Genomic DNA, 23,635 nt, shown 5'->3' on the forward strand with positions numbered 1-23,635 from the left:
CGCATAATCGCCCCCAGGATGTCCCAGATTGCCCTGAGGAACTCCACGGTTAACCCGTCCAGCCCCCGGGATTTTCCCCTGAAGAGCTGGAGGACACCAGTTAGCTCTGCCAACATGAGCGGAGCCTCTAATCCTTCGGTGTCATCTGGGCTGACCTTCGGCAGGTGCTCCCACTGAACTGCTCCCATCCTCGCTGGAGAGATCCGGAGAGAACAGTACACTATATTAGGCATGGACTAGGAGGCCCATTCCCTCCAGATCCATGACGGAGGATCCAACATCGGTCAGCATGTCAGTGATTTTCTTACGGACACCCTGCCATTTTCACAGCGTGTAGAAAAACGGTGAGGCGCAGGCCAAATCTTCCCGGATCTGGATCCGCAGCCTCACGCACGCCCCTCGGGACTATGAGCTGCGGGTCCCACAGCGCACCGTTCTTCTCCTTGCCTGCGATGTCCTGTGTGAGATTGGACTCCAAGTCGAGCAGTTCCCTCTCAAGGCACCTGATCTCGGTTTTGCAACTCTTAGTCAACCCCTTTGCGTATACTGACAGAGGACACGAATGTGAGTCTTGCCCACATCCCACCACAGCCTCAAGGAGGGGACGCACCCTTGCTTCCTTCTCCAGTCGGCCCAGAATCGACGGAACAAGTCCAGGAATTGCTCGTCCTCCAGCAGCCAGTTGTTAAAATGCATGTATGCAGACCCCACCCATGTGCAGAAGCGAAGTGAACTCTGGCCACACAGATGATGCTCCTAGCACTGCACCAGGCGCATGGAGGCCGCCGAGTCGTGGGAGATATATTCCTGTGAAATTAGAGATGGTCCATTAGGGAACATCCTTCTCCAGACTTCCTGGTGAAGGCGCTGGAGTCGTGATAGAGATTCCACCAGATGTCCACCAACTTGAGGGAGCTGATCAGTCCCCTCAACCTCTCCACTGATGACTTGGCCACGCTGGGAACCGAAGCGATCCCTCACCTCAGGGGTACAGTTAAAATCCCCCCCCCGTGGATGATACATTCGCCGCTATTGATAGAGCTCAAGAGAGCAGACAGTTATTTAAAGAAGCCCTCCTGCAATGTGCCATGCCCGGGCACGTATATATCCACAAATTGGAGTGGCACAAAACCCAGGGAAACGGCGAGGTGGAGCTAGCGGCCTGGCACAAGCTCCTTGACACCCAAGATCACCGGCTGAAAAGTGTGGGACAATAAGATAGCCACCCAACAAGAAATATGGGTGAGGTCACTCATGTCGACCCATTCCAGCCTCTCCAGGAGCCAGGTGGCTTCGTCTCCCGGAATGGTGTTATTTTCCTGCAGAAGGCTCACCACATAGCTCCCTTCCTGGAGGACAGAGAGATTATGAAATCTGCGGAGAGGCCCCCTGCTGCCATTGACGTTGGGGCTGGCTCTGGTTATCTTGATGTCAAAAGTACTTTGATCCCATAACCAACACCTTACTGTGAAGAGGCAACGAAAGCAGACCTCACCTTCCAAACCCCAGCAACCCATTGAGCAACGCTTTAAGCCAGCGCCTCTCAACCAGTTTCACACCCGCACTATTCCCCGTCTTCTTGAGGGCAGCGCAGGTAGACTGGATGACTAGCGCCAGACTCAGTATCTGGCCGAAGGGCTGCTGAACTTCATTGCAGCAACCCCTGCATACAGCGAGGATGTCCCGAAATACTGTGATGGGGATGAGAGGAGACTCGGTGGGAGGCACGAGGTTGTCCACGGACTCACTAGCGATGGATTAATGGTGGTCCTCCGTGCCCCATACCGAGACCCCCTCCTCCTCCGGGTCGTCACTGCCAGTACCCGACACACACAAAACTCACACTGTCAGGTGGACGTCTCGGAGGTGCCAACTTGTCCCGGCTCTGTCACGATCTCACCCCCAGGATCGATGATTGGGGAGTACTCAATGGGTTCTTCTGTGAAACTGGAGACTATGTGCACCAGCGGTTCCGTACGCCCCCAACACCCCACCCCCTCCCCACACCCCCAACAACCTCTGTTTCCAAGCCAATGAGCGACCCAGTGGAAACGGTATTTCCCGACTCCAGAAATACAGCCAGAGCCGGGATTAAAGGCGAAGAGGGGAGGCCATCTCCGGCCCCGTCATAATCCACAGGTCCAGCAGGCAGGGCAACATTTTCCCTCGTAACTGGCTCAGTACGTCATGGTCGGGAGTGAATTATGGCTGGGAGGGCCAACCCTTTGGGGCCTCACCCACCGTCCATGCAGGTCCCCCGATCCCAGTGGCAAAATGGGTGACTTCTTCAGAGGTGTCCCCAGGCTCCTCCATCACAAGCAGGGCTCTACGTGCTCTTTCGGGAGGGGCCACATGCAGAGTGGACTTCCGCTCCCTCCATCCTGATGGGTAGGGACCTACCGCCCAGGCTTTACAGTCTTGATGGTGGTTGGGGCAGGGGGAACCAGCGGAGAAACACCACAGGACAGCTCCCCTCCAGCAGATGGACCTTGCCCTCAGGATCCTGTGTTACCTATGTGGCACAACCTGAGGTGTGCTTTCTTCTCTTTTCCACATTAGGCCACGTAGGCTCAGAGAACTCCATGTCGTCAGAGGCCTCCGCCACCGTTCCCTCACGTTGACTAGTTACCCTGGGCCTGAACTAGCCCTGGGGCAAGTGGGTTCCCGGGTTCGGGACTTGGGCTGATCCCAGACTCTGATTGTGCCTCAGTCATCGGGGACGCGCCTATCGGTGTTCATTCTTTCTCCCTGTCTTCCTTCTACTCGGAAGGGTACACCCCTACTTTCCAGAGTCGAAAAAAACCAAGGCCTCCGGAACCAGCTGAGCGGTGTCTGTTAGAGGTGCAGGGGGATTGGGAAAAGGTGCAGCAGCGACACCTTAGGCTGCCGATGTGGGGTTGGGGGTGCCGGGAGTTTGGGGCAATTCTTTTGAAAATATCCCACCCCTTTGCAGGAATGTTACCATCCGAGGTCGAAAAGACATGGTCGGCCATCCCTTGGAACCGAGCAGCAAACTAGCCTTCCGTGACTTCCTCCCACGCTAACTGCCTGAATAGCCTGCGGCGTGAGGAGTAGATATGTCAGAGGCTGTTCTCCCAAAGACTGAGTGGTACTGGGGTGATCCCGAACCTCACCTCATCCAGATGACGCAGGTGGGGGAGGTTGAGCCCATCGAGAATAAAGGGCGGGACGTTCGAGAGAGTCACACGCTCTGGCGTGGCTCCAGAGGTTCCACTTGCAGATAAGCCCCAGACACGATGAACCCCCAGCTCAGGGCCCGGGCCCTTGCCTGCTTGGCCATCAGGAAAAACACTTCCCTGTCCATCTTTGAGGCTGCAACATTGGCCGAGGGGCCGACAACCTCTGTCATTGCCTCAATGCTTTCCTCAATAGTTATGGTGTGTTGGGTGTAATTCTTCACTCCATGCTTTGATGTCAGCATTTTAAATGTGATGGGGATACAGGAGCGGCTGAAACAGCTGCTGCAGCAGAGGAAGGCCCCAGCACTGGAGACGAATATGAAGCCATGCGCTAGAAGAGCCAGACCCAACGTTATAAAAAATAGATCTGGAGAAAACATAAATAAATAAATAACAACAAATTGTCCAACAAATACTGTACTGGAGATTATGGTAGGAGAGAGAGGGTGAAGGGGAAAAAAGGCCAGGAGAAATCTTTGCCGAACTTAATTCAAGGCAGTCCATTCGCTGGTCTTGCAGTTGGAGGTGGTAGTGGGGGGGGGGGGGGGCGGGGGTGGCGATGCCTTCTCCTGGGACAGCTGTAAGCTGCCCAGGCACACTTTGCTTCCGGTGTTGAGGGAAAAAAGATAAAGTTTCATCACCTGGGCAGGTCCAGCTATCCCAGGCTAGGTTGTTGGGGTGGGGTGGGAGTTCCTATTTAATGCTGTGAAACACAGGACCTCCCTGTCCTTGCTCCAGCCAAGGACTTTAGGCCACATCCTTCCCGCTCCCCACAATAATCAATCAAGAAGCCAAACTCACAAGAGCTGCCAGTTCTTTTGGCCTCCTCTGTTTTCCTCATTCAAAATAAGGAGGGATGTAAAAACCTTCCTTTCAATCTCGGTCTTTCTACTTGCAACAGTCACGCAGCCGCCACCTTATAGCTTCCATCACATAACCACGGTCAGGTGAACCTCGTTCACCACACAGCACCTCCAATCAGGCAACAGCCAACACCGTACTGTACCTGTCCTTGGAGTGTTTGATGCGGCAGTGCAGTGGGAGCTTTATTCTATCTAACCCCGTTTTTTTACATTTATATGTTGAGGGAGATTAGCTCTGTATATAACCCCGTGCTGTAACTGCCCCAGGAGTGTTTGATGGGGACAGAGAACAGGGAGCTTTACTCCATATCTAACTCGTTTTATTTTTATTTTTTATAAGGTGGTATTTATACCCCAGGCACCTTTGTATTATTTTTGTTGAGAAGGCCTTTATTCACCAGGTCACCTTTAAATACATTTTATAATAACTTGATCAAAAACAGCTAAATGAACCAAAACCTCAAATTAAAATGTCATTTTCGGCATCAATGATACACTCCAGCCCCTGCAGTGCCCAGGGTTGCGAAGGCCTCAAGCATACTGGCGGACACTGCATGCTCCTTCTCCAAGTACACCTGAACGGTAACATTACCTCGGAAGAGTGACAGGCAATCAGGGCGGACGGACCCCGACAGCTCTTGGCCTGGAACTGTGAACTGCCACCTTTGCCATTCCCAGGAGCAGCCCGACGAGGGGATCGTCATGCCAGACCATGCCACACCACCCTGGGTGCACAAAGGCCAGCAGCGCCAGGTGAACTGCAAACGAAACTGGAAGAGCAGCCCCTTTAGATATGTAAACAGGGGACGCAAATTCACACATATATGCATGGAACATGGACTCGTCCAAGCCACAGAAGTTATAGCCAGACTGGGAGTCCGTGAACCTGCTTAAAAGTCTATTGCACGGGACTACCCTATGCAGCACCTTACTCCCCAGCTCCCTGATGTAAAGTGGGGAGGACTCCCATGTAGAGAGACCGGCACCGGGGATTCCCCTCACTGCTAGACGGTAACACAAACTGCCAGGGCATGTCTGGAAAGCTGACGAGGGTGAGGAAGTGGAGAGTGTGCAGGAGCATCCCGTGCTGGAAACCCCTCCACGGCGTTTGGAATGGCTTGGAGGGTATTTACGAGAGGCGGCTCGGGTTGTGTGCTACCAAATCCCGAGGAGGGTTTCAAGGCCTGGGTCCGATGAGCAGTTTCGGCCGAGCATGGGCCAGCTCGGCCAGGACTACTTCACACTCCTGAGCTCCATCATTACCCGCAATGAGAAGCGTCCCGGAGGTTTCGGCTGCTCCTACACCCGTCGGTGGGTCCCCTGCACAACAAATCCATAATTCCTGTGCCATCAGCCAATCTCATACATACCACATCGACCGGGTAAATGTGGTTCGTTGTTGTGGTCCAAAAAATGTGGAATTGAAAGGCGTTAATTTGAACTGTTTGTGCAGTGACTGTAATTAATGTAAATCTCCTTGGACCCTAATTGCGTCACTGGAGGTTGTTCCTCTTCTATTAATAAGGGACTCCTTTAAGTGTCTTATCCCGCAGTGTCAGCTGGAGTATCACCCCCGGCACTAACAGGGATCAGAGGCTCCAGTGAGAGGGAGAGGATAGATCAGAATCTGAGAGCAATAGATTGTAATGTTACAATAATGGGTCCGAATTTGAGAACAATAGATTGGAATGTTACAACAATAGGTCAGAATCTGAAAGCAATAGATTTGGATGTTGCAACAATTGCCATGCGTTTATCCGATTGGTTTGGCAAGCTAACTGCAGATTATGATTGGATAACACTAGATTGGCGGATCATTTGTGCCCTTCAAATGATTCAACGTATTTACTATCCCATCCTGGCTATTGTTGGTATCCCAGGTAAGTCTCTCTGTCCAGTTATTAATTCTATAAATCGTGCTTAGCTGTATTACTGCTCTTGTCATTTACTCTGCTATCATTGCTACTGTTGGCATTCCTGGTAAATCTCTATCTCCAGCTATTAACTCTATAAGCCATTGCTAACTGCATTATTGTTCTTTTACTTTACTGTTTCAACTTTGCTACTGTTGGTGCCCCTGGAAAATTTCTCTATCCGGCTAATATGTGTGCAAAGCACAATTAATTGCACGGTTGTCCTTGTTATTTAAGTTATGGAAATTGGAGCCATTATTTGCCACACCCAGCGCAAACTCTGCTTTCTTTCCAATGAATTCACGAATATATGAGCCTAAAACAGGGTCATTAATTTCTAAATGATTCATTGACCGTGAGCTGAGTTCCAATACCGTATCCTGTCCATCACCAATCCTGTCAACTACCACACCCGTAATATCCTCTGTCTTAGGCCATCTGCTCCTTAAACAACTGTCTATCTCTTTGTTAACTCCAGAGTCGAATATCCCAATGCTACCCTGACAATCCTCTCAGTTACAAACCTGCATAAACCATAGCCCATATAATTATGTGCTGTCATATCCTAACTCACATCAAATCCTGATCACCCATTACCTCTGTGCTTACTGATCTACAATGGTTTCTGGTCTAGGAGCATCACGATTGTAGTAGTCGTATTCTTGTGTTCAGAGCCCTCCATGACCATTACTCCTCCAATTAGTCCCGTTCTGCTGTCCGATTCCCTTATTCAGGCAATTTGTTTCCCTTAGAGTATTTATCCAATTCACCTTTGAAAGTGTTTTGTTTCGCCCTCTCGCCCTCTCCGTGGCTGCAGTTCTGGGTTCCAATAAGCTACTTGTGCCAAGGATGTGTAGCCTAGAAGCCTTAACATGGTGAGGGCTGTTTGTGGCTGCTCTCCAGTGGTGCTCCATGCTGAGGAAAGTGTTCTGGTAGGATTGACACATGTCTTTCAATCTTGCTCTCTGCATGTCCACTGTCCACCCGTGTTAGTCACTCTCACCTGAACATGCATACAGCAACACAAGAAATCCCCCTCTCGTGTTATTTAAAAGGAACAGGCCACCAACTTACAGTAGAGGGGCTTTTGACTTACTACTGCTATTGTAAAGTTAGTGGAGGTGCTGCGGATGGTTTTATGGAGGTTGTGTTGTGAGCTGCTGCAGACATTAAGGGAGGTCAGAGGATTTGGTGTCCCAACTCCGTACGAGGTATGGGAACTGTAGTTACACTGGCTCTGGGTATGTAACATGACCAACCAATGGAGCAGAGGCTGAAGAGTGGGAAAGCTCTGTAAAGAGGGAGGAGGAGGGGGCTCTGCCCCACCCACCCCGGGTTTTCCAAGAGCATTTTTCATACCTGCACCTATCCGATGGACAGTGTGTGAGGTAACTCTGATTAAATCAGGACGTGGTCACAAAACTGTGCCACCTCCTGCAACACGACCTGGAACCTCACACCAGGGTGAGGACGGAGCTTCCAGTGGCTGTTAATGTCACAGTTTCATTGACTATCTATGTATCTGGATCTTTCCAGCTCGGAGTGGCTGAGGAGCAGGAAATGCGGCCTTTCCACTCCATGCCGGTTCAATGCAGAGCTATCCAGACAGTCCCAATCCCTGCTTGATTCTGGGTTATGTTGCTAAATCTCTGGAGTGGAGCTCAAATCTATTTGGACTCAGGGATGATTCCAGTATCCCTGCGAGTTCATTTCCTTCAAGTGCCCATCCAGTTTCCGCTTGAAATTATTGATTGTCTCCACTTCCACACCCGTGTGTACAGCATGTTCCAGGTAATTACCACTTGCTTCTTTAAAATGTTCTTCCTCATATCCGCCCTGCAGTTCTTCCTCAAGACTTTCAATCTGCGCCCCTCGTCCTTCGTCCATTAATTAACGGTAAAAGTGTTTTTTTTTTTTGTCTGTGTAACTTACCTAAGTTTGCCATAATCTTGTACACTTTTATCGAATCTTGCATCAGTCTTCTTTGTTCCAGGCAGAACAATCCCAGCGCTTCCAATCTAGCCCTGTAACTAACCCCCCACCCCGCCCCATCCCTGGAATCATTCGGGCAAATTTGTTCTACACCCTCTCAAGGACACTCGAATCCTTCCTGAAGTGTGGTGACCGGAACTGGACTCAAAACTTCAGCAGGGACCTAACCAGAGTTTTCTAAAGGTTCCACATAACTTCGCTGCTTTTGTACTCTTTGCCTTAAGATCCCATATTCTTTACTAACCAATCTCTCAATACGTCTTACCACCTTCCAAGATCAATGCTCAAGTAGTCTCAGGCCCCTCGGATTCTCGACACACTTTCAAACATTTTTCTTATTCGTTCATGGGATGTGGGCAACACAGGCCACGCCAGTATTTATTACCCATCCCTAATTGCCCTTGAACTGAGTGGCTTGCTAGGCCATTTCGAGGGCATGTAAGAGTCAACCACATTGCTGTCGATCTGGAGTCACCTGCAGGCCAGACCAGGTAAGAACAGCAGATTTCCGTCCCGAAAGGACAACAATCGACAATGGTTTTAATTCCAGATTTATTAATTGAATTCAAATTCCACATTCTTTCAGGTACTGGGATTCAAACACATGCCCCAAGCGAAATACCTGGGTCTCTGGTCCAGTGACAATACCTCTCCGCCACCGCCTCCCTGTGTAATTATCTGTTCTTACAACCTGGGCGAGACGCAGGCATTGCTAATTCAGTCCCACTTCTCCACAGGTCAAAGCACATATTTAAATGTTCCCACTTACTGAAATAATAGATCAGATGCACTTTTCGTCCCCAGAATAAAACACACCAATCAGGATTTCTGTACTAGCAACCTAATTATCTATTTAGTATAACCCAAACCGTAACCCAAACTAAAGTAATACAAAGCCGTAAACTAGAAATATTAAAACTCTTTATTTATCCTAGCCCTCACACACACATTCACATACACAACCGGTTAAATGGGAAAACATTGATTTTTTTAACAGCTGTTACAAAAAATATAGAAGGAATAAAAATAAGTTAGACTGAAGAGAAAATGTGGAAGTCCTTTGATTTGGGGAGGTCTCCCAAAGTCGAATAGGTGACTGCCAATAGGAATCTTCCGAGAATAGTTCTTTGCAGTGGATGTTGATGATCAGTCTTGATAGGCTTTCAAGAGATGCAGTTCCAGAACGCTTGACGTAGGTCTGACATCAGGTGTGCAGCAACAAGTGCTTAACTTCTCACACAATTGACGCAAAGTTCCTTCAAAGATGCAGAATGTCTTCAAAGAGCGGTAAGAGTTGGACTTGATACAGGATTTGTCTTTTCAAGAGAAAGATAAGCAGGGTCTTCTTCTGTTGGGCTGGCAAGTCAGGAAGCAAACTTCTTTCTGCCCAATGGCGAAAACCAACTGGCTTTTTAACAGTTCAAAGTGAAACAAATCAGTACAGCAGCAACCATGTGACCGTTGTAAATCGTGGTCTGTCATTTCCTTGCAAACATCTTCCCCCTCAGGTTAGAACACCTCTGCTGTGTTTCCGTGAAATTACATGCGATCCAGTATTTGTTTACGAGCCAAAAACAGGAAAGGTCTGGTAACTTATTTTAAAAACAACCACAAAGCTAGAAACAAAGAAAATAGGAACAGGAGTAGGCCATTCGGCCTTTCCAGCCTGCTCCACCATTCATTATGATCATGCCTTGATCATCCAACTCAGTAGTCTGCTCCCGCTGTCGCCCCATCCCCTTTGATCCCTTTAGACCCAAGGGCTATATCTAACTCCTTCTTGAAAGCAAACAATGTTTTGGCCTCAACTGCTTTCTGTTGTAGTGAATTCCATAGGCTCACTACTCTCTGGGTGAAGAAAGTTATCCTCATTTCAGTGCTCTAAGGTTTATCCCGTATCGATAGAATATGACCCTTGGTTCTGGACCCCCCACCATCGGGAACCTCCGTACTGCATCTACCTTGTCAAGCCCTGTTAGAATTTTAGAGGTTTCTATGAGCCCCAGCCTGCTCACTAGTCTGAACTCCAGCGAATATAATTCTAACAGACTCAATCTCTACTCATACGTCAGTCCCGCCATCCCATGAATCAGTCCTGGTTCAGCCTTTTCAGTTTTAAAATGTGGAATCTCAAGTTTTTCTTTTTAGCGAAACTCTTGTTCCAATTAGATATTGTCTCTCCTAGTCCTGTAACAAAATGCGTCACCTCACAGTTGCCAGTATTATATTCCACCTGCCACTTGTTGTCCATTTTGTTCGCCTATCTGTGTCCTGTTGCAGGCGGTTTCAGTCATCGTCACTGTTTGCCATTCTTCCAAGCTTGATATCATCACAAAATATTGAAATTCGACTCTGTATTCCAAGATACAAGCCATTGCTACATAACAAACAAAGCAGTGGTCGCAGCACTAACACTTGTGAAAAACCCACTGTCGAACATCCTCAAATCTGAAAAACAACCATTTATCACGATTCGCAGTTATCTGTCCTTAAGCCAATATTTGATCCAGTTGGACACTGACCCTCCAATTCCAATTGACTCAATTTTATTATCCAACCTATTATGGGGTCCTTTTTCAACGCTTTCTTAAAATCCATGTATGGAAAGTCCAATGCATTTCATTCATCAGCCTTCTATTTTACTTCATGAACATTTTCAGTTAGCATAGTAATGCATGATCTGCATTTAACAAATCCCTCTGACTATCCTTAATTAATCAAACCTCTCCAAGTGACTGCTCATTCCACCCTTCCCTCACCCCTCCCCCCCCCACCCCCCACGCATTCCCCCTGGCCCCGATGTTTGACACACCAAAGATGTTAAACTCACTGGCCTGCAGTTGCGTTTTCTGTCAATTTATCTGGGAGATGATTGTGGCCATCCATGAGGTGAGGCGATTACATCATTTTCACAGTCAGCAGAGAGAGGCAGGATGAGAGTTCCTGTAGCTTTGTCGTGATAGCGGGATTCCTGATGGTGCAGGTGATTCTGGGCGCCTTCCGATCAACGGGGAGCGAAACAGGACCTGAAAGAACTCTCACTCCATTAATGTACGTTGGTGTGTGAGCAACCCAGTGTGTGAGCACATCCCGATTAGACCCCGCGACTGTGTCACATTTTTCTGGTGTCTGGGGCACCATCGATGGGCTTGGCCCAGGCCTGGTGTAGTACTAGCAGTGGCCTTCGCTCTCTGACAGGCCATAGCTACCACAGTTCACTTACCTGGTGTCTGGGGCTCCAGAGATGGACCTGCTTACAGCCCTGGAATAGTTCCAACAGGGGCCGCTGCTCCATCGACCCGATCAAGTGTTGTCACCACACTTACCTGGGGTATGGAGCTGCAGCACTCGTCTTTGTCCCAAATCTGGTGTGTTACTGGCAGTTCCACTGCTCCCGGTGGTGTTTCCATTTCTAATGAGCTACTGGCCCTCTGATTGTCCAGCAGCTTTGGCAAGCGGTATCCCCATCTTAAAAGGTATGGGGACCTTAGCATCGGGTAGTCAATTGCCCGAGCATCACTGAATTAGTGGGGTCTACGGATTGCCTAGGCGAGGTTCCCCTCACCTTCGCCACCCCCACTGGGTCCAGTAAATGTGGTTCCCTGTCCCCATTATAAATCCCTGTCACTGGTACAATAATTAGATCCATCACTGAATGCAGTAACGAACTTTAAAAATTCACCACAATCTCTTTCAAACTGTTGTTTTTACTCCGAGGCTGATAAATTCCCTTGTTTGCATTTAACTTAGTGACGATTGAGATTATTTGTTTCCTTGATTTTTCAGTGGACTCATTTCCAATTATTGTTTTGAAATAATTGAATTCCGTGTTGCCTGTCACAGGCGAGGGAATCTCTCTCTCAGTCCAACATTTAACTTTCTATACAAGAGCAAAGTGCTGCAGATGCTGGAAATCTGAAATAAAATAGAAAATGCTGCAGATATTCAGAGGGCCTGGCAGCATCTGTGGAGAGAGAAACAGAGTTAATGTTTCAGGTCAGTGACCCTTCATGAGAACTGGAAGAGATTAAAGATGGAATTTTTTTTTAACCTTGTCCGGGAAAGGAGATAAGGGGAGGATTATGATTAACATTCAGTTTAGCTATTTTTTTGTTATTTAATCTCTCCTGCCTACCACCCTATCACAGACCTTCCCATTTGTTCTTTCAGGTCCAATCATTTCAATACATCACTGGATACAGGAACATATTTGCAAAGCTCAATACTTCTTCAATCCAACTGGTAACTTTGCTCCCATTCTGATGTCTAATTTCCCAGTTTATTTCCCTTCCTCACAGTTAACTTGCTGACGATTGGGATCCTGTCTCGGGGAAAGTGTGGTCTCTCCAAATGTGTCACTCGCTACCTGGTGGCCATGGCAGTGGCGGATCTAGTGGTTATTATCCTCGACCTGATATTGAGGCATATTCCTATTGTTTATCGTGAACAGTTTCAGTTCCTGCGGTATTCCATCCCTGTGTGTAATATCCACGCCATCCTGCTTTATGCAGCCACAGACTGTTCTGTCTGGTTCACCGTCACTTTCACCTTTGATCGATTTGTGGCTATTTGCTGCCAGAAGCTGAAAAGTAAATATTGCAGCAAGAAAACGGCGGCTGTGGTTCTGGGAACAGTGACTGTGCTGAGCTGTTTAAAGAACATCTTCTGGTATTTTATGTTAACAGGTTGGTATTGGCTGCTGAACCGCCCCTGGTTTTGTGTTGTGGAAGGTCATATTCAAATATCTCTTGTCTGGGGAACAATCGAGTTCCTCCATCATATTCTAACTCCATGCGTTCCATTTGTGGTGATTCTGCTTCTCAATGCTTTCACCATCAGACACATTTTAGTGAGCAGCAGAGGACGCAGGAGACTCCGGGCTCACAGCAGTGGGGAGAGTTGCAGAGACCCAGAGATGGAGAGCCGTAGGAAATCCATCATTTTACTGTTAGTTATCTCGACCAATTTCATCCTGCTATGGGCAGTGTTTATGGTGTATTCGGTATGGTGGCGGATGTGGTATTTGGGGTATGAATCTGTATTTCTACCTGGTTTTTTGCAGGAACTGGGCTTCATGTTGCAGCTCCTGAGTAGCTGCACAAACACTGCGATTTATGCCGTGACCCAGACTCAGTTCAGAGAGCAGTTGAAAAATGTGCTGCAAAATCCCTTTACTCCAATTATTAAATTCATTCAAAGATGAGAGGAACTGAATCACTGACTATTTACAACAGCCATGGAGGTGCGGGCGGGGCTATAATGTCGCTATGGTGACAGAGCGGGTCGAGACCTATCTCGGGAGCGCTGGAGCGGGGGCGGGGCCCGTCGCCAGGCAGCCAGAGCAGGGGCGGGGCCAGTCGCTATGGTAGAGCAGGGCGGGGCCTAACAGCATGGAGCCAGAGCGGCTCCGGGTCCTGTCCATATTGTGTAGAGTAGGGGCCGGAGTCAGAGCGGGACGAGTCCTGTGGTGGCTCAGCGGGGTGCGAGTCCTGACGGTGTGATGATGGAGCGGGCGGGGTCCAGTCACGATACTGACTCAGTGTGGGGCGGGATTTTCGTTACTGTGACATTACGGGGCATCAATTGACGCTATAGTGAGATCGGGGCGGGGTCTGTCGCAATGGTGGCAAAGCGAAGGCGGGGCATGTTACGATGTTGCCAAAGCGGGACTGGGCTTGCTGCCAAAATGACAGAGCGGGGTCAAGGACAGTCCTATTGTGACAGCGTACAGCCATGTTTTGATGGTTAAAGAGCAGCAGCTGGGCCTGTCGCTATGATGACGTGCCGTATGACGGAGCCTGTTCCTCATTATGACGGGGGAGCGATGCAGAGCGTATTCCCCAGCGTGGCGGAGGAGTGGCGTCAAAGCGAGTTCCGATGGTGTTGGGGGGGTGGGAGTGGTGGTGGGCGGAGCCTGTATTCATGGTTTGGGGCCTGGGGGCGAGGCCTGCTACAACGGTGACAGGGGAGTTGCAGCCAGAATTCTCCAAAATCAATTATAATCTTCATAATTCTGAGAATCGTTAATAATGGTTTCTAACCATTAATACTCCTTTCAAACACTTTACACCCATTCATTATCCTCTATAATACTTCATGACCACTCATGATGCATTATAATACTTTCCAGCCCTTTAACGCACATCGTTATCCTCCATATCCCTTTTTAACTGTTTATAATTCCTTACAATTATTTATAAATCTTTATAATCCTTTATGATCGAGTATAGAAATTTATAATGTTTCGGAATCCTCCATGATGCTTTTTAACTGTTTATAATTCCTTACAAGTTTTATAAAGCTTTATAATCCTTTATGATCGAGTATAGAAATTTATAATGTTTCAGAATCCTCCATGATGCTTTTTAACTGTTTATAATTCTGTATAATAATTTATAAACTTTATAACTGTTTCTGATTTCGCACAACCCTGTGCAATCCTTTGAAAAAAATATATTTTCTTACTCTTTATAACCCTTTATTATCATTTATGAAGCGTTATACTATATTAATAACCCCGAAACATCTCATACATTCACTGCCATGGAAAGGCAGCATTTAAAATGACCACCGTGGATTGCTCTCATTGTTAGATCACTTAAAATGGCCGCAGTGCTTGTCACTTTAAATGGCCCCAGTGCATGCCACTTCAATGGGCCACACAACATGTGACATGATTTTCAGAAGGCTTTTGATAAGGTTTCACCGAAGGGTTTGGTGTAAAAAAATTAAAGTACATAGGATTGGGGGTAATATGCAGGCATGTATTGAGAAATGGCTGACAGACATGGAACAGAGTGCAGAAATAAACGGGTCTTTTACACGGCGGCAGGCAGTGACTGGTGGGGTACTGCAGGGAGCAGTAATGAGCCCCAGCTATTCGCAAAATATATTAATGACTTAGGTAAGGGAACTAAATGTAATATTTCCAAGTTTGCAGACGACACAAAGCTGGGGGTGGTGGTGGTGATGTGAGATGTGAGGAGGATACAGAGAGGGTCCAATGTGATTTGGACAAGTTGGGTGAGTGGACAAATGCACGGCAAATGCAGTACAACGTTGATAAATGTGACGTTATCCACTTTGATTGTAAAAAGAGAAAATGAAGATTGTGAAGTGGGAGGTGCAACGAGATCTGGATGTCTTTGTACACTAGTCATTGAAAGCAAGCAAACAGGTGCAGCAATCAAATAGGAAAGCGAATGGTTTGTTGGCCTTCATTGCAGGAGGATTTGAATACAGGAGCAAGGATGTCTTACTGCATTTATGCAGTGCCTAGTTGAGACCATAGCTGGAGAGTTGGATACAGTTTTGTGCTCATTTTCTGAGGAAGAATGTTATTACTAGAGAGGGGGTGCAACGAAAATTTGCTCGGCCGTTTCTTGGGCCAACAGTTGAGAAGAGGGGTCTCAGAGAAACCTATAAAATGCTAACAGGCCTAGACAGGTGAGATGCAAGGAGGATGTTCCCTATAGCTGGACAGTCCAGAACCATGGGTCACTGTCTCAGGATATGGGATCATGCAATTTAGAACGCAGATGAGGAGAAATGTCTTCACTCAGAGGGTGGTGAACCAATAAAATAGTCTACTGCAGAAGGCAGTGGAAGCCAAGTCATTAAATATATTCAAGAAGGAGATATATATACTTAAAATGACCACAATTCACGTCACTTAAAATGACCACAGTGCCTGTCACTTAAAATGGCCGAAAAGAATGTTACTTGCAATGATCATACTGCATATCAATTTCAATGCCCACATGGCATACCACATATAATGTCCGAACTTCTTGGCACTTAAAATGGCCACAATACATGTTCCTTCAAATCGGCACACGGATGTCAATTAAAATAGCAGCATTGCATGTCAGTCAAAACGACTGCAATGCATATCGCTTAAGATGGCGACCGCGTCTGTCACATAAAATGGTGGCATAGCATGTCACATAAAATCTTGGTAGTGCATGTCACTGTAAATCTGTAAATGGCCGCACTGCATAGCACTTAAAATGCAGCCATAGCATGCTATTTAAAATAGCCACACGGCATGGCACTTAAAATGGTAGCACTACACATCTCTTAAAATGGCCGCAGTGCATTTCATTGAAAATGACAGCTGTGTATGTCACTTGAAATGGCCGAAGAACATATCAATTAAAATGGTCGCTCTGTAGTCGATTAAATTACATTGCATACCGCTTAAATTGGTCATGGTGCATATCACATAAAATTACTGCAGTGCATATCACTTAAAAAGTCGGCAGTGCATGTCAATTAAAACGGCGACACTGCATGTCAGTTTGACTGGCCGCACTGCATTTCCCTTAAAATGGCCTCATGTTAATTTACTTAAAATGGTCTCAAGGCCTGTCATTTGAAATGGCCAAATGGCATGCTACTTGTAATGGTTACAGTAGATATCACTTAAATTAGCGACAATTAATGTAATTGATGCACTGTATATCACTTAAAATGTTCACAGCGCATGTCACTTCAAACGGTCACATGGCATATCACTTAAAATGGTTTCAGTGCATGAAATTACAAATGGCTACATGGCGGGCTGGATTCTAAGAGTCCACGGTTCAAGTTGGCAGCGGACGTAAAAAAATGCACTTGACCGCAGGAGCACCAAGTCATGGCGCTGCCACAATTGCAAATGCAGTGACTCATTTTCGTTGGTGTGGCGCAATCAGATGGAGAGAGTAAGGTCTCACAATGTCATGAACGGTATCAGGTGATGAATGGAAAGGAGTTTGCGCCATATTTCAAGGGCATTCCACCCTGCATCAGTTGCAATGCTGCATTTTTAGACGTCTCTGTGGAGATTTATATAGCAGATTAAAAACAACCGTCAACAGGTGCATCCCTGCTGCCAACCATGTGCCATCCCAGGTAGACCCTCAGTTCAGCGATGCCTCCCTTCTCATTCTGCTCCAGACTGTGTGGACAAGGCAGGAGGTTTTTTCCCCAGCGAGAAAGCCTGGATGATGATTGCAGAGGAGGTACGCTCCCATGGGATCACCCATCGTGACTGGAACCAGAGAATGAACGATCACATTTGCTCGGCAAAGGTAAGTGACACTTTTCTGGGGGGCCCATCATAAAATGGCACGTTGGTGTCACTCCCATGTCAAACACAGGGATGTTGGGTGGGTATGATTGATGCCACATGGGGGTCTACATGTGTGAAAGACTCAATCCCTCATATGCACCCCAGAGCACTGCATCTACATGACAGGCTGAGTCAGTCTGACACGCTGACTGGAACCCACCTTTCGTTGTCGCGCTCCTACTGTGCCCAGCGTCATGTAGTTATATGCCAATTTTTAACACCTACATCCTTGCTGTTCCACGGAAAGAGAGCGTACAAAGTGAGGGTGTCATCCACGACTGGAGGACAGGTAACGGGCATTTATCCACTGACCCAAACTGAAGAACAGGTCCTCGAAATTCGTGGAGGGCATGTAGGATGGCCCATGTCAGTAGTGTTGCTTAGCTTCTATGGCATTAATCTCTTTACCAAACGCAAAGATGATTCGAAACATTTCCTTTGTTGACATAACTCTGTAATTTTACTGATAGGTATACCAGTGAATCTAAAACTGTACTCTTCACATTGTTTCCTGCAGGGCGACACTATGAGGAGGCCCCAGAAGGCACCTCTGGGGAGGAGATGCCCTCATAGGAATCAGCGTCCCATGACACTCCCACAGCTTCCACCAGCGTAGAGACACTCACCTCAGTGGGCATGCACTGGGCTCTAGAGTCAGGGTCACAAGCCTGTGACAGCACCACGCATGCAACCGAGAAGCTAGCTGATGCTGAGACAGCCGAGGCCTCTGATGGTTGTAGGACTGTGGCAGCCATGCACATGCTGAGCCCGAGGTTGATGATGACCCTCTGTGTCGACAGCACAGGGCATGATGGAGTTTCAGATAGCGGTATAACAACATCTGGTGGAAATGCCATCGACCATGCGCAGCCATGAGCGGACTATTGGTGAGTGCATCAAAGCCAGGACAGCTGCCATGACCCGCGCAATTCAGCAGTGGCTGGGCGAGAGAGGGACCAGGTGCCTAGACATTATCTCTGCTCCTGGTCCTTTTCAGGACAGCAGTGAAGTTACCACGAGCCTTCAAAGGGAGGAGGAGAGCCAGTTGTGCCTTCATGGGCCCCCCTCTCAGGGCGGTTCTAATGTGGACACCGATCCCTCAGCCTCATAGCTAGTGAGTGCAGCTTCAGCTGCCTCGACGTGTGAGGAGATCCCTGTGCTGGTGCAGGGGGCCGTCAGGCAGCCAAGGCCCTCCAGGCCTCGTGCACAGAAAGGCAACTGCCCAAGTCATGCAAAGCCAAAGGGAAATTTGATCAGCAGCCTGCCATCAGTCAAGCTGCTAGCGTACAGGATGCACAGATGAATGCCACCCACAAGCGCCTAAAAATGCATGACGTTTATGGGTTATCACGGGTGCAACGTCTATGTTTAACTCATCATTAAATGTGTTTCTGTAACAGCTCTCTCCTTATTACTGTGTTAATGACGTACGACTGCATGTGCCGACTCTTTCTCCTCCCATGACATCATTTCCCTGGAGCAATGCCAATGTCTGAAACAACATCATCGCTGTGCCAGTATGCATGATGAACACACTGCACGGGTGTAGTGACATGGGCAACGGCTCAGTGCTCTGCTGCCAGTAATAGTGCTGTTAAAGATATCACAGATACAGGAGACTGTTTACCAGATACTTCAAAGTGATGTGTGAGATGGGGAGCATCTGCACACCTGATGGATTATGGAAGCGTTCTTTGCTCGCCCGGTCTGTAATGCCGCCATTATCCTAGCCCTCCTATGTGCATATGCTGCTGCACCTCCTCTGTGTCGTCATCATGTGAGCATGACTCCTTCTCGTGACTCTAAGTTTCCTGCAAGAACTCCCCCCCTCTGGATTGAAAAGTAGTGAGTAGCACATCACACAGCAACGATGCGTGCTACCCTTTCTATTGAATATCTATTGAGGCCCCATATGGCCTGTGTCGGCAGCAGAAACTCATCTTGAGCAGGACAATGGCCTTCTCGATGGTAGCTCGTGTCGAGCCCTGGCAGATGTTAGTATGTCACCTCTGCATCGCTGGCGGTGTTTCTCACTGGTTTGAGGAGCTATGTCTGCAAGGGGTCGCCCTGCTCCCCAAGCCGCCACCCTCGGTCTTGAGATGGTGCAGTGAAAGCTGTGGCACCTGGGCACGACGCAACACGAATGAATCATGGCAGCTGTCTGGAAAGCGGTCACACATTTACATCAAGCGTTTACTCTGGTCACATACTAGCTGCATGTTAAGAGAATATATGCCCATTCCATTCAGAAAAAAGCGCCTGGTTGTCCGACTAGAGCCTCGATGGCCACAGGTGTGCAGTCGGTGAACTCTTGCACCTTGGGGACTCGCACGATGGCCCCAAATCTGACAGCCCCTTGGACCTGAATCTCAGGGTCTGTCCTGAAGCACAGCAGTCAATGGCTCTCTCGTATTAGGCGTCGCTGACCTCCCTAATACAGCTGTGCACTGGTGACTTCCACACAGTTTGCCAGTGGGACCCTGGAATGATATGGAGTTGCAGAACGTAAGAGACATCGTGACTATGAGGACCACATGCATGCGATTTCCATCAATCCCCATCATCTGCAGCTGATCATTCAGTAGTGTACAAAGATGTGTCACCGCGAATCTGGACATCTGCAGCCGCCTCTAACACTGATGCTCTGACATGTGCAGGTATGTCATGTGTTGCCTGTAGAGCCGCTGTCTTCTCTGACATCGAATGCATCTTGGTGACTGCTGCTGCTCTCTTCCAAGAGCTTTCACGTGGACCGAGCCTGCCTGTTAGTTCGACCTCTGGCAGATATAGCTTTTCATTGAATTTGAATCAGGAGATACAGGATGAACCAGCCCCATATGAACGCTGCAGGTGAACTCGGTGCATTCAGTAGATCAATGGCACTGATCGAGGAGACAGTGATATACATTGTTGCTTAGGCTGCGTTCTCCATCACCTATACAGTATGATATGATATCACCCATAGGAACATGGCATGTCAGCAGGGCAGCAGGAACACTGTCATGTTACTGTAGATGTGAGGATGCAACCAACCACCGCATGACATTTGACCCAAGATCATCACACAGGAGAGATTTTTGAGCCAGCATGTAGAAAGTCCGACAAGAGAAGAGGCAGTACTGGACCTCATCCTACTGAATGAAGCCAGACAAGTGGTAGAAGTGTAGGTGGGGGAGCATTTCGGGATAGTAAATAACAGTGTGACTTAAGGTAGTCATGGAAAAGGAAAAAGAGGGTCCTGAATTAAAAGTATTGGGCTGGTGGAATTTCAATAAGATAAATCAGGATACGGCCAAAGTGGACTGGGAGCAGCTACTTGGAGGAAAGTCTACATCAGACCAGTGGCAGTCATTCAAAAAGGAAATAGTGAGAGTTCAGGGCCAGCATGTACCCGTAAATATGAATGGTAGGGCCACACCTGGATTTCAAGTGATAGAGAGGATTGGATAGGGGGAAAAAGGAGGGTTATGACAGATTCAGAGCGCTTAAAACAGTGGAGGCCCGAGAGGAGTATAGAAAATGTAGGGGGTCATTTTAGAAAGTATTTAGGAGAGCGAAGAGGACATACAAAAAAAACACTGGTGGGAAAGATAGAGGAGACTCCCAAGGCATTTTATAATTACCCTAAGAGCAAGAGAATAACCAGGTAAAGAGAAGGGCCTGCCGGAATCAAGGTGGCTATTTATGTGTGGAGCTGGAGGATATAGGCGAGGTTTTAGTTGATTACTTTTCATCGGTGTTCACTGTTGAGAAGGAAAATGGCGGTGTAGAAATCAGGGAGGGGTATTGTGATATACTTGAACAAATTAGCATCGAAAGGGAGGAAGTATTAGCTGTTTCGCGGGCTTAAAAGTGGATAAATCCGCAGGCCCAGACGAGATGTATCCCAGTCTGTTATTTGAAGTAAGGGAGGAGACAGCAGGGGCTCTGACACAATTTTTCAAATCCTCTCTGGCCACAGGAGAGATACCAGAGTACTGGAGGACAGCGAATGTGGTACCATCATTCAAGAAGGGTAGCAGGTAATTATAGACCAGTGAATCTAACATCAGTGGTAGGGAAACTATTGGACAACTTTCCGAGGGGTAGGATTAATCTCCACTTGGAGAGGCAGGGATCAATCAGAGATAATCAGTATGGCTGTGCCAGGGAGAGATCACATCTAAGCAACTTATTGAATTTTTTGAGGAGGTGACTCGATGTATAGATGAGGGTAAAGCAGTTGATGTACTCTAATAGACTTCAGTAAGGCTTTTGACAAGGTCCCGCATGGGGATTGGTCAAGAAAGCGAGAACCCATGGGATCCAGGACAATTTGTAAAACTGGAAACAGAAATTGGCTTAGTGGCAGGAGACAGAGGGTGATGGTCAGAAGCTGATTTTGCGAGTGGAAACCTGTGACTAGTGTTGTACCGCAGGGATCGGTGCTGGGGCCCTTGCTGTTGCAGTGTACATCAATGATTTAAACGTAAATATTATAGTTATGATCGGTAAGTTCGCAGATGACACAAAAATTGGTGGTGTTGTAAATAGTGAAGAGGAAAACTTTACATTACAGGACGATATAGATGGGCTGGTAAGATGGGTGGAGCAGTGGCAGATGCAATTTAATCCTGAGAATTGTGAGGTGATGCATTTTGGGAGGACTAATGGCAAGAGAATATACAATTGGTGGTAACACCCTAGTAAGTACAGAGGGGCAGAGGACCTTGGTGTACTTGCCCATAGATCACTGAAGGCAGCTGCACAGGTGGATACGTTAGTTCGGAAGGTATCTGGGCTTCTTGCATTTATTCGTCGTGGTATAGAATATACGAGCAGGGACGTTATGGTGGACCTGTGTAAACTGCTAATTAGGCCACAGCTGGAGTATTATGTACAGTTCTGGCCAAAACACTATAGGAAGGATGTGATTGCACTGGAGAGGGTGCAGAGCAGATTTACCAGGATGATGCCTGAGCTGGAACATTCTGCTATGAAGAGAAACTGGATAGGCTAGGTTTGTTTTGCTTCGAGCAGAGAAGGCTGAGGGGGGACCTGATTGAGGTATGGAGGGCGGCACAGTGGCGCAGTGGTTAGCACCGCAAGTCTCACACTCCAGGGATCCGGGTTCAATTCTGGGTACTTCCTGTGTGGAGTTTGCAAGTTTTCCCTGCGGCCGCGTTAGTTTTCGCTGCGTGCTCCGGTTTCCTCCCACCACCAAAGACTTGCAGGTGATAAGTAAATTGGCCATTTTAAATTGTCCCTAGCATAGGTAGGTGGTGGGGAATATGGGATTATTGCTGGGTTGGCATGAATGTGTGGTTCCTTGTCGGCCGGTTTCAGTGCTGTAACTCTAAATAAAATAAAATTATGAGGAGCATTGATAGGATAGGTAGGAAGAAACGTGTTTCCTCAGTGGAAAGGTCAATAACCAGGGGGCATATATTTAAGACAATGGGCAGGAGGTTTAGACGGGATTTGAGGTGGAAAATATCACCCAAAAGGTGGTTGGAATCCAGATCGCACTGCTTGAAGAGGTGGTAGAGGCAGGAACGCTCACAACATTTAAGATGTATTTAGATGAACACTTGAAAGGCAATAGCATACAAGGATACAAGCCAAGTGCTGGAAAATGCAATGAGAATAGAAAGGATTTTGATGGTCCTGTTTCTGTGCTGTATAACTCGATGACTCAATTATCGCTCACACTGAAGGAGTAATGTAGTGCTACTTAACCACATTCCCACCAAACAATGTTGCTGAAAGCAGGGCCAACTCCTTTCACCGCCACTCCTCATGCTTGCGTGCGCAGACTCCTCCCCTTTATGACAGAAGGACACGGGGTCCATCCCTGATCTCGTGCAGAGTAACGTCCCATTTATTGGAGACACACACCCACCTCCCCGATCTCACGCAGAGTGAGGTCCCGCCCATCGGAGATCCCCACCCATTTCCCTGATCTCATTCAAAGTAAGGTCGCAGTCATTGGAGAGCCCCACCCACCTCCTTGATCTCACACAGAGTAAGACCCCACTCATCGGGGACACCCGACACCTCCCTGATCTCACACAGAGTAAGGTCCCATTCTTTGTCGATCCCCACCCACTCCCTGATCTCACGCGGAGTAAATCCCATTCATTGGAGACCCCCACCTCCCTCCATGATCTCATGCAGAGTTAGGTCCCATTCATCGGAGACGCCCACCCACCCTTCGCCGGCTCCGAGGACAGATGTTTTGTTGTGGCCAGCTTTTCACAAACATAAACGTGATGGAACGTGAGTGCCGCACGTCTGAATTCAGATTGGAACCTGCTTCCTAGACCGCTGCGGCCTGCATGGTAATTGCCAGTTAGCATATTGCATTGTAGGTCCCTTCGCCGAATGGCGAGGCGACCGCAATGAGGCCTCGCTGCTGCCACCGAGATCAGCATGGGCCTATGTGCATTGATCAGTGCAGGTAGGTTTCAGTAGACTGTTGTAGAGAACTCCTTAGCAGATATTTCAACTAGTAAGTCAAGGAATGGAGCTCATTTCACTGATTTGAGAAATCTGCTAAGTGGTTCTTCATCA

General features: G+C 47.8%; 1 protein-coding gene across 1 annotated transcript; it reads left to right on the forward strand.

The window, feature by feature from the left end:
* Nucleotides 1–5,894: 5,894 nt before the first annotated feature.
* Nucleotides 5,895–13,171, forward strand: LOC137381173 (probable G-protein coupled receptor 139). Its single transcript, XM_068053556.1, has 2 exons — nucleotides 5,895–5,943; nucleotides 12,267–13,171. Exons 1-2 carry the CDS (start codon nucleotides 5,895–5,897, stop codon nucleotides 13,169–13,171), a joined length of 954 nt encoding a protein of 317 aa, XP_067909657.1.
* Nucleotides 13,172–23,635: the final 10,464 nt, after the last annotated feature.

This window comes from Heterodontus francisci, chromosome 21 (genome assembly GCF_036365525.1).
Source record: "Heterodontus francisci isolate sHetFra1 chromosome 21, sHetFra1.hap1, whole genome shotgun sequence".
NCBI classification, from domain to species: domain Eukaryota; kingdom Metazoa; phylum Chordata; class Chondrichthyes; order Heterodontiformes; family Heterodontidae; genus Heterodontus; species Heterodontus francisci.

Coding starts and splice junctions, on each gene's coding strand:
- LOC137381173 (XM_068053556.1), top strand. CDS start 5,895: ATGATTCAACGTATTTACTATCCCATCCTGGCTATTGTTGGTATCCCA. Junction 5,944..12,266: donor GGCTATTGTTGGTATCCCAG/GTAAGTCTCTCT, acceptor CCTTCCTCACAG/TTAACTTGCTGACGATTGGG.